Consider the following 14,099-nt stretch of genomic DNA (forward strand, 5'->3'; position numbering starts at 1 on the left):
TGAACACCAATCATTAGTTGTGAAACCATTGCTTATCCATAAATTCTGCTTTCTTGCAGTCACTGATATATGCAGATAGAGCCTTCCTATGAAATCCAGCTGCATTTGTGGTCTCAGCAGCATTTAAGATAAATATTACAACAGCTCAATGTCTTCTAGAGATATCAGTATGGACTGTATCTTTCCAGTATTGTACACTGAATTTATAAAGCTGATTTTATTCTCACTTCAGATTACCTGGTTTCTGACCAAAACAGGGCAGCTTGCATTTAGAAGAGGTATTAAACAGCACCATTGCAGTTTTATGTGTTCCCAACATTTTCTGTAATTGCTTCTCTAATAATGTGTGGTATAAACAAAATCTTCAAGCACATTGCAGTAAAAGGGTTTTATTGGTGCTCATTTGCACTGACCTACATAGGTTGTTCTCAGGCTCCCCATTCCTGAGCAGTGATGCTCGTTCTGTATTGGAGCCAAGAAGGCACTTAGTCTGTGACAAGCCATCTTTTTGTCAAAGTTCATTTTGCCATCAAAATAAAGGCACAAATACCATTTATGTTCTGTTAGTAAAATCGAGAAAAATTATCTCAATGAAGAAAGGAGTCAGGAGTTACCCATCCAATGATCTTACAAAGCATGTCTGCATAGATCTAACTTTCCACATTATATCAAGAGCAGAGAAAGCCTGAATTCCCATCTAAAGAATGGAAATGCAAACACACTAGGAATAGCACCTCTGATTTGTTTATTCTAGGAAAAAAAGGAAAATCTGTCTTCATTCCTCACTGAATTCTCATAGCCTTCTATATGTTCATATTCTAAAGCACTCTATAAAATATACCCAACATAAAATTACTGCAGCAGGACATTTTATTTCACTTCTTTGCTATGTATAATTACCAAAGATTTGAAATTTTATGGGATGAATAAACAAGATTGTTCTTTTATACACAGCAAATATGTCCTAATTAATGAAATTTGCCAAAGCAAGAAAAGGTAAGGATTTTCTTGTGGAAGAGAACCGGGATTGCTTTTTCTTGCTTGTTTTGTATGAGTGTCATGTGCTGAATATCACACAGAATGCTCATTGAAACTTCCTATTACAGTCTTATTAAACCAACATCCTTTAGAAAGCAAAGCATTAGTTTGAGTTACTCAGTCTTCAGATATAACTTTTTAAACCTAAAGGTTTTTCTCTGAACTTGCTGACATCTGCATGAGATAAATAAATTGTTAGGCATCCAAAATCCCTTATCAAAAAACAGGAATATTACTAGGGCTGAGGTGCTCTGAATCTTCCATACAGAACATACAATTCATGCATACCATATCTGTTTAAAAAAAATTTAACAAACCACATGTTCTTTTTATATGCAGAATTTATTTGTTCTCTTACCAAAATGAACAGATTATAACTTTCTCTGTTTGTTCCTAAGGACTAAAGGTGCTCCTTTGATTGGTGAGGATGCTCCAGTGGTTATAAGTTTCAGATTTTCACGTATAAAATTGCGCTGTCGGACTGTGAATGATCCTGTGTAGCTGCTGGTGCAAACTACTTTTGCTGCCACTGTAGATGGGACAGTCTTTGGAGGAAGTCCATTGATTATATATGTCCACTGCATTGATTGTGTCTGAAAATAATGAACAGAGAAAGGAAAAAAAAATCAATTATCAAATACCTTGAAAATTCATCAGTCATTTAAGATGCAGCATTGATTTCAAAAGATATTTGTCCTTTTCCATGTAATGCAATAGAATAACACTAAATGATAATTGCACTCCTGGAACAGAGAACTGAATCATGTTCAGATTTATTCAGGACCAGGCACAACAAAGATGAGAAATTTACCTTTCCTGGCTGATCTAAAATTCCTTTTTTATTTAAAAATCCCAGAGGTCTGTACATTTTTCAAAGAGCTCTGTATGTTTTTCAAAGGTGACTATTCCTTACTACAACATAAATGCTTCAAGTTTGTACTGTAGGATTTACTTGCAGCTCTGCTATCTGTAACAATGGTAGTATCAAATGGTGGGATTTTCACATTGAAACAATGAACAAAACTAAAACACAAAGACTCAGAGTATGCACGAGAGAATTGAAGCTTCATGTTGGAATCTCTGGCTTGAGGCATATTTATGTGGATTGAAAACGACACTCTTCATTTGCTCTCTGTTGATAACTGGTCTCTAGGAATGGAACATATGTTTCCATGTCATGTCTTGTAATGCTTGAATACTTGATTCTTCCCAAGTACATGGTCCTTATTCTTACTACACATCCCATCTACCCGTGCTTAAAGAGTTTTATTCCTATGAATATTAGGGTATACTGCTGTCTACTTTCCATGCTTCATGTGTGTCCTGAAACAGAATTTTGATTGTTAAAAACTCATGTGTAATTTTTGCAGATCTTCCAATACTTTTCCTTTCATAACATATCACTTTAATATTTAAAAGCAGGTCTTTATTCCAAGTCTCTAGCACTTTCCTGTCATTACATCTGGAAAAAGGTATATTCCTGGGTGTTAGTTTTCTATTCACTTTTCCTTTAAAAAAACCCCCAAAACTGCAAACTAACAACAGAAATATTACAAACCTAGAAGATATTACAAAATCTCAAATGATGTGTCATTATGCCCAGCTTTGTACTGTGCAAAAGGACAAAGCATTGCATGCCCCCTTTAGGCATAGACTGTCATCAATTCCCTTACATTTACTGACTGAAAATCCCAGTTTTACATTTGGGGCTTTTTTTCCTCTTTCTGAGATAAAACTAGTAGAGGAAGACTGAGTAAAAATATGGTATGTATAAGTGTATGATAATATATTCATACAAGTGAAATTTGGCTTTTATACAGAACACAGAATATACTTAAATACTATCAACCATCTCCAAAGCACAGTGTGTATATTTGTCTTGCTATCTATTGCATTCTGTTATTAAATTATGGTCTAGGTAAAGCACTACAAAAACCACAGAGATGAGCAGTGAACCTTCTCCACCTCCAACCTTCTGTGGAGGCATCCCATATTTACAGCAACATACAGAAGAAGGATAAAAGCATGATAAAGTGTTTCTTGACTTTACTAAGTTTTGTTACATCAGTTTTATACTTGCCACTGAAAAAGTTTGAATCTATTATGTTTATTTTGTTATCTTTCATATGCTTCTTCCTACCATTCTAATTGCTACCCAGTTCAGTGATAAATAATATTTAAGGAGTATCATTGCAAGCAGCTTTGAATTTATAATACAGATATTCAACAAAAAGAAGTTTCAGAACATTAAAGCATAAACTCTTTGGCTCAGGATTTTTTCTCTGTCATGCACTTATACAGCATTTACATTATTTTAGATATACTGCATGCACTTCCAGCTCCTAAATGCCATCATCATATGACTTTATAATTGTAATTTTAACCAGCATTTTGGCTACTGAATTATACTTTTCTGCAGTAATGCTGAAAGAATAGATGAAGGTTTTTTTCTGTGTATTTTTGAAGAACTTGCTGCTTGAAAATGGGCAGTACTGATTTTACATGGTGTCTGCTGAATAACTTGCCTTATTCCAGTAAGATTAGTAAACGAGAACTCAGTACAAATTTCACCATGCATGCTTAGTTTTTTAAAATTTTTATTGCTATCCTATTAAAATCAAAATCTAATTTAAATTGGATATTATTTTGTGTTAAAACAGGCAGATTAACTCATCCTTATTCTCAACCTTATTTAACACTGTGAAATGAACTAGTAACTCTACTATTTGTAAAGGTAAAAGCCAAGAAAAGCAGGTGTGACATGAACCAGCATCAATATCTTATGTCCAAAGATAAAGCTCTCATTTAAGACAAGTATGTAGCTCTCCAAAATTATCTCATTATTTTATTAGCTTCAGTACAAAATTATATAGTTTATCTTTCTTTAATAAAGCAGATCAACAATTTAGTTTAAAGGTAATTTAACCTCACTGTCTTATTCACTGTGTGAAAGTTTCATGGATTATTTCAAGGTCAGAGAAAATATCTAAAAGGTGTTTCAGCCAGTGATTTATACCAAGTAGCAAGTTACTAAACAAAAAATTATTTTTGTTTGTTAAATCAACACATATTGTGACTTGATTGTCTGTAGTATTAGTAATAGTGTGATTTAACAAAAATGGTGGGCTATTCCATCTCTCAACTTCACTTACCATCAGCATCAAACAATAGATATAGACTTCTGGGTAGTGATAACCTCATGTTACTTTCCTGTTTGCCATAGAAATATCCTGGATTGTGCATCCAGTGGAAAAAAAAATGGATTATGGCTTGACTTGAAAAAGCTGCCTATTTTGCTGCTGTGTCAGGTGTTCTGTAGCAGGAGACATTGCAACTCCACCCTAATATCTTAACTATGGTGTTTCACCTACTGTAAATCATGTGCCATCATCCAAGACTACTGGAAACGATCATAGAGAAAAAATTGTGCATTTATGTACACATTAAATGAAAAAACTACTGTTGTGTAATGTAACACAACAGTACTGCTAAAGGGGAAACGAGTGTCACGCATAAGGAAAAGTTACTATAATTGTCAGCATAACTTGGGGTTCTTTGTTTAGCATTAGAACCACACAGAAATCAGTAATTTTCAAAGCAACCTAGATTAAAGTAATTTTTAATAAACCTTAGGCAACCACAAATGTCTATTTTACTACAATACATAATTTCCAAGGGCACAATATTAGTTGCTCAAGCTGTAATAATTTTTTTAATAAGTCTGTAGAGCTTAACTTCAGTAATTATTCTAACCAATATGAAAGTCTATGATCTCCCAAATTCATGCAAGTGCCTCAAAGCTGCTGCTTTGGGTTTTCAGGCCAGACACATCACAGCAAAGGAAAACACAGATCATCACAATTTCAGACTTTCCTGGAATGGTGGAGAGGAAGAAGAGAGACTTTCAAAGCTCATCTACATATGACCATAGAATTATGACAGAATATTTGATTTACAAGTAGCATTTACTTGCCTCCAAAGTGGGCCAAAATCTCCCAAATCAGAGGAACACTTCTTCCTATTTTTAAGGCAATGCAGTTTATTGTATCAAATCTGGAATAATTCCAATACTAGCTCTGGTAGTAGCAAAGTCTAAAGATGAAGGTAACAAATCTGCTGCAATCTGTACTATGACTAGAATAGAATTCCAAAAGAGAATCTCAGTTAAGAAGATATATCTGATATAAACACAGGTGAAGAATCCAGGCTCCCTGTGATGCATATCTAGGCCTATTTCACATGCAATTTAAGAAGAAAGACCAGATCATATCCTGAATGTCCTTGACAATCTGAGGGAGGATTTCTTGTTGAAATGAATGACTTTCTTTTTTCAAAACCTCAGTATTCCTGAATCAACATGTGAAGAGAATAACAATTTGGCTCGCTTGACTGGAGTAATGGCCATGTTCTGAGCTAAATCTCTCTGAAAAATGTTTTTAACAATTAAAAATGAGACACTAACTGTCACTTCTTATTACATAACGTAAGTTATTCAAGTAAGTCATTCAATCATCTTGATGGCTGACTGAGTAATGTCCATGAAGCAAATTATTCAGCCAACACTGGTAACAGTCACCAAATAATTTACACAAAAGTCTAATTGTTTGGTATCCAACCCATTTTTACTGCTGCCTTATGATTCATAGGATTAATTTGCAAAACACAGATTATCCATGCTTGTTCACTGTAGGCTGGAAGTGCTGCTGGAGTACATAGCAAATAACTGCCAAAGCAATCTGTTAGGAAAGTGGATTGGGAGCAAGGATCAGGAATTTCAAGGAATATTGTATTCCAGTTAGCTCCCAAATACTGTTAACTCAGAAAAATCAAAATATAATTCACAAGACTTCCTAAAAAGTTAAAACCACAGGAAATTACAGATACTGCATCAAATATTTCCTGGCTGTTAATTCATACTTCAAGGTTTTGTTATACAAAAACAAACAAACAAAAATGACCAATTGCAATCTACGTATACAGACTTAAAGCAACCTTTATGTGAACTGTGTAAGGGAAGAAGACTCGTGGATCAAGACAATGATAGTTTAATAGGTGAAGGAAAGAAAGAAAAAACCCAAAGCAAGAAGAACCACCTCCCACAAACAGACAAATGCCCATCCTGGCTCTGAACAATTTCTAATGAACAAGATGGATAAGGATAATTTTCTTAGTTTAAAGAACACTTCTAAATGCAATTAAAATTTACTTAATTGGTTTTTGCACTTCAAATATTAGGTATTTCACCACATTGCTTAGACAATATAAAATCAAAATCCTCCAGGACTGACAGTGTTCTGAATACCCTTTTAGGGCAATGATTCCCACATTATTAGCACCTTTTTTCACTATCAAAACTATAAGTCTCAATAAGCAAAGTAACCTTTCCTCATGCTTGTGAATCAAAAATGTTGAGTACTGATTCTGCACTCTGTTTCTAATCCTACAACTCAAGCCAGCACCAACATGTATCCTATTTAATGGGAAACTATTTCAATTATCTAGTAAGTCAGTTACATTTTTCCATGCTCATTCTTTGCAAGAGATAAAATTTAAAATAACATTGAACTATGGTAATTAAGAAATCCACCAGGAAGAAGGCAGTTTCAGCAAGCTGCTGAATATGTAACAGTACAGTTTGCTGTTAAGATATGCAGTTTGCATAGACAAGTTTAGAGAAGCCACACCTGGGTACTGTGGCTGGCACACTGCATCATTTATTTGCAGAACAGCATGACAAATGGTTTTGATATGCTATCTTCCATAGGCTAAGTTAGTGATTATTCAGTAATAAAGGTGCACAAGCCTGACTTCTGGAGGGCTTGATAATGTTGCCTGCAATCTGGTTCACTCTGACACCTATTTTATCATTTAAGACTTATTGTGTGTGCCTTCTGCTTTAGAATATCTCGGAAGTCTCACACATGAATTACAAAGCAATTGCTCTGGTCTCCAGCTGAATTCAGCACAGTAAAAGGAAATTAACTGCAAGCCTACAGGAATATGCCCTTTGCCAAGGATTCCCAGCTGCTCCACCTTGTGCCTGGCTGTGATTCCTGCCCAGGTGCACCTTGACATCCTTCAGCTCTGTCGGTTTTCTGCTCAGCCTCACTGGCACAAGACAGCTCTGGGATGTCACTGCGGCTCAGGAAGTCCCTTCTGTCCTCACAGCACTTTACAGCTCATCCAAGCAGTGTGCTCTCTTCACTTATTTATCATTAGGGATAATATTTTTTTTTTTCATTTAGAACTGCACTGTTTATGAAGGCAATTATAAATTCAGAAGTTTGATTATGGAAAAATAGCTGTTTAAAAATGCTGTTCAGGCACAGTTTCACTGCTTCTTACCTGTAGATCAATTAAGTTGTGATGTTCTCATTCAAAGCTACAAGCTTTTTCAAATAAAGGAGCATGATTATTTCCTTACTGCCTTTTTGTAATAGTTCATTCTTTGATCTACATAAAATTTTAAAGTAATTTTCTATGTCACTTCTGCAAAATTAAGATTCCTAGCAGCTATTTAAATAATTATCTAACTTCAATTGTTTTGAGATGTAGTTGACTGAGAACAGAAGTTTTAATGATGGCTAAAGAGCTTTAACTGTGTCAGCAAATTAAGGTTTCCTGCCATTAATAAAACCTATTGTAAGTATTCATGAATATTAAGTCTCAAAGAATTCATACCATATCCCACAAAATTTGTGTGCAGAAATATAAACTAGTCAACATGATTTCAATTATACATACATATATACATATTCAGTTAGTAAAATGTACACACTAAGTTCTGGTAGAGACAGACTGTTAGATATATGTTAATTCTAATTAGCTTCTCAGAATTGGGTTCTCAGCAGGATAATAAAACAAAAAAAAAATGTACATACAATATTTGGGTTTAAAATTTAAAAACAAATGAGAAAAAGATGACTGTTGGATCTTCCTTCATAATCAAAACCCTCCATTTTCCTTTACAACACATTGGTAATGATGAATATAAACAAAAGAATTTACACTGCTATCTCTGCTACTTTACAGCTTAATTATCACTGTTCATTGAAACACACAAAACTTACAAATCTGATACTCACTGTTCAGAGAATTTAATAATAAAAATATGTTCATGTTAGGGCTGTGAGTTTGCCCTTGGAAATGCAAAAGACATTTATTTTAAAGCAAGAGCACTGTAATCCTTTATTACAGCAGTAGCAGAAGAGAGGCAGTGCAAAAGAAAAGAAGCTTCTTCAACATTTCTAAAAATAGCCCAAAGCCTCAGCCAATATATTGGCTAGAGAGGATACATGCAAGAAAGGTTCCTCAGTATTAGGTCAAACACTAATTGCATTTCACCACCTCCACTGTAATTCCCCAAATAAGAATGATTTAATACAGCTTTTATTTAATATATCTTACTAAGTCTGTCTCCCTCAGGTTACTAATGGAAATTATTTCAACAAACACAAAAGGCAGAAATGAGTATCAGGTATTCTCAACATCTCATCAAATCTTACATCAGGTCAGTGCTGAGAGCACAGCAGCTGAATCCCACACAGCCACAGATGCTCTGCCTTCCATCAGAACTGCAGGAATTAAAGCTTGTGTGGAGCAGAAAGGAGGAAGTCTGGAGTACAAAAAAGGGCTACCAAAAAGAGCAAAGAGAACACAAGCCTCATCAAAACATTACTGAAACCACTTAATTCTGCAATTTGAGTGAGAATGTTAGAAAAATCTCTAATAGACCGTGATGGAGTTATACTGGTCCAGAATGTGCTTATAAGCATCAAGCATCCTTGATGCATTTTTAAATGTCCAGGAATAGATACAAGATGTGATGCAATATATATATATATGTGTATATATATATATATATATATATATATATATATATATATATATATATATATGTAATATGTATGAATGAGTGACTTACTGCAACCACACACAGTACCAAAGGTGGAGATGTGAAGAGCTGTCTGCCTAGATCATAACCAGAGACTGAGGTGTGAGTGCATATAGCTTAAAAATCCAATTATACACAGGCCATCTATACTGATAAATTCCTAAAAGGAAATTCTGAATTACTGCCTGAGTTCTTAAAGAGCTAATAACAACCTTTGATCATTGCGTTTGTCCCATTCCAGACAGATTTATGGTAAAAACTCCTTGTTAGTGATGAAAGCTAAGCCAAGAACAAGCATAGCTGCTGCATTTGTATGTGCCATGCCTCCAAAACTTCAAGTTTCTGAGCTCTGTAGCTGTGTCATATAGTACCTTGTAAACACAAAATAGCATAGAATATATTCAGTAAGATATCTTATTTTTCAAATGAAGAGTGATAAGCATCATTGCTGTTTAGGTAAAGAGATAATATTAATCAGACATCTAATACATTAAAAGAAAAGAAGTAGGAGGGATTGAAGGACTTTGTTTTTTTCCAGGATTTGAATTTCTTATTTACTGTTATACAAGTTGTCACTTACAGAAATAAAACACTTTAGTGATTTGCCATGCATCTTTTTATCAACTTTGTTCTAACCATCTTATTTCTGAAATCAATATTGCTGCTTCACTTCTAATATAGTAGTCTGAAAACACTATCAGCATGCAGTGAATAGAGTGAAAGTACAAACCATGATTTATAGAGAAGTGGGGTTTTGTCCCTGCTGTGTGTTTTCAACATATTTCTTCACAGAATAACTTAAAACTTGAAAATTGGTTTTGTGAGAGCATTTTTACTGCTAAAGGAATACATGCCTTCACACTTACACAGGCTACTTGGTTGCAAATAATTTTTGTTTACTTTGCATCTTGCTTCAAAAGAGCTATTCCTGCTTTGTGCTCTGAAAATCTCTCCTCCACAGTTTGGCACCTGTCTTCTTGGAGCATTTGATCATATAAGAGGTATAAAACTATTAAAATCAGTAACTTAGCCTTCACATCTTCAATTACTATTATATTCTCTACCAGTTCTTAACAGGATTATATTGATTCTCTGTGATAGTCATGTTGTCTATGGAGTTGGGGCAAACACATCAAGATTAAGTATCTGCCTCTGGTGCTGATGACAAAAGGATAATGTAGAAATAATAATAATACAGTGCAAAATACAGTGTAAAATATGTATGTTTTTCCAGCTTGTCATCAGTCAATTCTCCAAATTTAGTTTTATTCTTGTCCATTGGAGGACTAGTAAAACCATCACAGCACATGCACTGGTGTGTTCCAGTGCTGCTCTTTGGTGCAGGATTTCTTGTCCTGCGGGCACTCCTTCAGGAATATTTGTGGATTTGTGGGTTGCCCTGGGGAAGGCTTACCTCGATGACCAGTGTTGCTCTGTGCTTCTTGCCATACATCCTTGGCTTGTATCCCACTGTTATAGGGGTTCCCACAGTGCCTGCTGGGAGAAGCTCTCCAGCTTGTGGCCTCACAAGGAAATCGGGATCACTGCCCGCCAGGAAGCGTGCAGTGAATGCCTCTGGGTACCTGCAGAAAAGCACAGGAGACTCTTGTGCCTTTTACAGCATCTTCACAGAATTTATCTGCAATCTAACACTTAGACCACCATGTGGCATGACTCAGAGAACATGGCATAGAATGAATATGGAATGTTAACAGCACTCTTACTTACAGTATAATTATTCTGTAATAATTCTTTATTTATACACAGGGACCTGCATACTGGTATTCAATTTCAAACACATTTACATGCTATTATAAATATTATATTAACTATGGAATAATGATAGCATTTGCCACTAGGAAAAAAAAGAATAATTTGACTTGTAAAAATATCACAATAGTGATAGAAGTAAATTCCGTATCAGAGTGAAAATCTATTTTTCCTATTAAAAATACTCACTTTTCCAATCCCTAATCAAATAAAACTGACAAGCTACCCATTTTATTAAGGTTTATGACTAGAACTGAATTTTCATTTTGGCAGAGTGTTACTAGACTAGGAGGGAGTTCTGAAAGCCTTGAAATGAAGATATGAAAAATAGTAATTTTTATCATTGTTTTCACATTTTTCATATCCCATAGACTGAACATTTCAAGATTTTGCAGTAACATAATTAGGTTACTGTGTTGATAATATTGTGAAACTCTTATCTCAAAGAATTTCTGTCACAGGTACTGCAGATCTTGTCTAATGCTTTGGTTCACAGCAGTGCTGTTGGACCCAAAGAAAATCCCTAGTCCTGGTGAAGACAGTGGCTGAGCACTATAAACAATCCTAAAACAAACTGAAGCCTGTCCATCACAGTTCCTCAGGGACTCCTTGCCACAAACATTCTCAGCATGAAAAGAATGTACATTTTTCTATTTTCTGGTGAGGCATTCTCCTTTTAATCTTTATATGTTTTGCTGAGGACAACTCTATCACTCTCTGAACAGAAGGAGAACACAGGAAATTGGAAGTAAAAATACAATGGGATGGTCAAAACTTAATTCACAACACCCTGGCACTTCACAGCAGGGCAAGTACCCTGGACGCTTAGAGGGAATACATTTTACTGTATTGATAAAACCTGAAGAATGAAAAACTAACAGCATCTCAAAGAAAATCTGTTCAAATCTGTTTATTCATGGGCTGTCACACCAGAAATAACACTTTTCAAAGAAAATACCCGCAAAGAAATGAAATTTAATATTTTATGGCAAGTCACGTCTCTGCGGAAATGTTCCACGCTTCCTGGGTGAGCGCTATCCTGTGGGTGGCACGCTGGGCCTATGTCCTTTTGTTTAAAAATAGCCCCCTCTTGGAATATGTTCTCATGAAAGGTTGTTCTATATTCAAAATGCTCTCGTGAAAAAAAGGTCATGCTGCCAGTTTATAGAAACAAACAGTGAGAGTGCATAAAACAGAAACCAAAAAGCTTCTGTTGCCTCCAAAAAATGAACTGATACTTAGCAGTGCTCTTGGACTTGGGTGCACTAGAAGATTTAGCCTGGCTCTTCCTTTAGGTGACATCTTGGTGGGCAGAAGTACTGAATGTATGAAACTACATTTCCAGTCTTTCAGTCTTGACATCAAACTTACGCTAACAACCTCTTTTTGCGGTGCCTAAAGCTGTGCTGCTGAGTTTATAGCCCTGGGCCATCAGCACTAATCCTGCTGGGCCTGAGCTCCCCTCCCTGTGCAAGATAAGCCTTGAATTTTCACATCTTTGTTTCCCAAAAGAGTGCTCAGCTGTGAATACCCAGAGCACACCTACTACACACAGACAGCAGGTATGGGATCAAAAAGAAGTGAGTGATGTAGACTGAGCAGCAGAGCACAGCACTCATCAAAAATACCTGAGATAAATATTCAAGCCCTCCTGCTGAGAACAGACCTGGACACGGGTCTTCATTTCCAGCACCAGGAACATTTTAAAGCAGCACCTTCTGTGTCTCCCATGCTGTTCTCTAGTGAACAGTTAGGGACAAGAACTCCTAGCAATTGCTTGGTGTCTTTGTAAAACATCCAAGAGCATGACTTGGACCACAGATGTGATGATAAAGTGCTAGGGGAGATGAGGCAGGGGACAGGCTGCTAACACAGCAGACACAGGAAAATACTGATTTCATTCCTGCAGAAATTGCCTCTTAGTAGGGAGTTATGCAACAGTAGCTTGCTTTGGAATTTTTCAGAGACACCAAACAGTCAGACAGCACAGAGGAGAAAAAGCCACAGGTTTTGTCCAGACAAGGGGACCAGACAGTTTAAAGTGAAACTGTCAAAAAGCTCACCTATAATATTTACCAATATATAATACCACAAGATATTTACTTGTCAGATTTCAAAAATGGAAAGAAAAAAGTAAAAAACTTTAAATAAAATCTGCACACTTCTTGACAGCATTATGACAAGATACTAGAGGCAGCTACAATTTTTGAGTAAAATGCATAAAGGCATATGAACTTGCATAAACACACAAAATCAAAGCTAAAACATCCCTGTTCCCAAAGCATATCAGTTTTAAACAAAAGAGTCAGAGTGTCTACTGGATGCCAAATGTTTCTCAGAGGAGAAACTATGTCCAAGTAAGGAAAATTAAATCCTGACAAATTAAATGTATAGCCATAATATGATAGGGCAGCAGGGATTGTGATGAAGATGGTACAAAACGAGCAATTAAAAAATTATACATAATCAGAAAAACAGAAACCTTTCAGTGATAAATCTTGCATTGTTTTAAAAATAAATCTAAAGATGCCCCCAGTGACAAAACAAGCAGTGCTTTCACTGCTGTTCACATTAGGGAGATGAACTGGCATGCTGGGTACACCACAAGCACAAGTAAATTGCTTTCATTTTCTCTTCTTTTATAATAAAGAGAAATCTGAAGATGAAATTCCCAGAATATCACCTGAATTTCAGACATTATAATTTTCTGTGTCTGTATATTTAGTGTATAATTAATAATTATGTTTTTTTTAAATTAAAATTTAATTCCTCCTTTTTGATAACTTCTTCAGGTGAAGCACCTCTGGAGTCAGTTTGGCTTGTCATTTCTCAGCCATGAAGTTTGGTTGTGAGGCAGTCTGAACTTTTTCAAAAAAGGTGGCAGATACAAACATACTTTATAAAGCTTAATGATGTGTAGAGTTTTGAAAACATATAAAAACCAAGCATAAATTAATTAGAAAATGTAAGGGCAGAGGCCTTCTAAAACAAAGAAAATAAATGTGTTTTCCCATCTGTCTTTCCTTAACTCCTCTCATAATGGTTTGATACTGCCATCAGACAACATGAACTCTGTCCTTACTCAAATGATGAATAAGAGTAAACAAAAACTTGAATTTAAATAATAATTGGACACTCAAATCATGGCAACCTAGAAAAGAGGAAACTGAGCTGGTCTTTCATGGACATTTTCATAATTACTCCTTTAACCTTGTCCTTATACAGAAATCTATGCTTATCAGTGTTCTCAAGCTACACAATTTTCAAATTATTAAACTCAAAAAAATAATAGCAGCAACAATACATCTTCAACTAAAGAAGAACTTAAAATTTATATTCCTGTAGCAATCACACTCCAAATCTTATAGAATACTCAACAAAACTAAAAATATTTATT

At 35.3% G+C, this 14,099-nt stretch overlaps 1 protein-coding gene across 1 annotated transcript in view; it reads right to left on the reverse strand.

Annotated features, from left to right (window-relative positions):
- Positions 1–1,361: 1,361 nt before the first annotated feature.
- Positions 1,362–14,099, reverse strand: part of CFAP47 (cilia and flagella associated protein 47) — a 268,440-nt gene continuing 255,702 nt past the window's right edge. Inside the window, exons 63-64 of the mRNA XM_077781662.1 lie at positions 10,347–10,515; positions 1,362–1,631 (exon numbers count right to left, since the gene is read on the reverse strand). Of these exons, the coding sequence (XP_077637788.1) occupies positions 1,410–1,631; positions 10,347–10,515 (391 nt within the window). The 3' untranslated portion in view covers positions 1,362–1,409. The remainder of the gene's footprint in view (positions 1,632–10,346; positions 10,516–14,099) is intronic.

Source organism: Lonchura striata, chromosome 2 (assembly GCF_046129695.1).
Source record: "Lonchura striata isolate bLonStr1 chromosome 2, bLonStr1.mat, whole genome shotgun sequence".
Taxonomy (NCBI): Eukaryota; Metazoa; Chordata; class Aves; order Passeriformes; family Estrildidae; genus Lonchura; species Lonchura striata.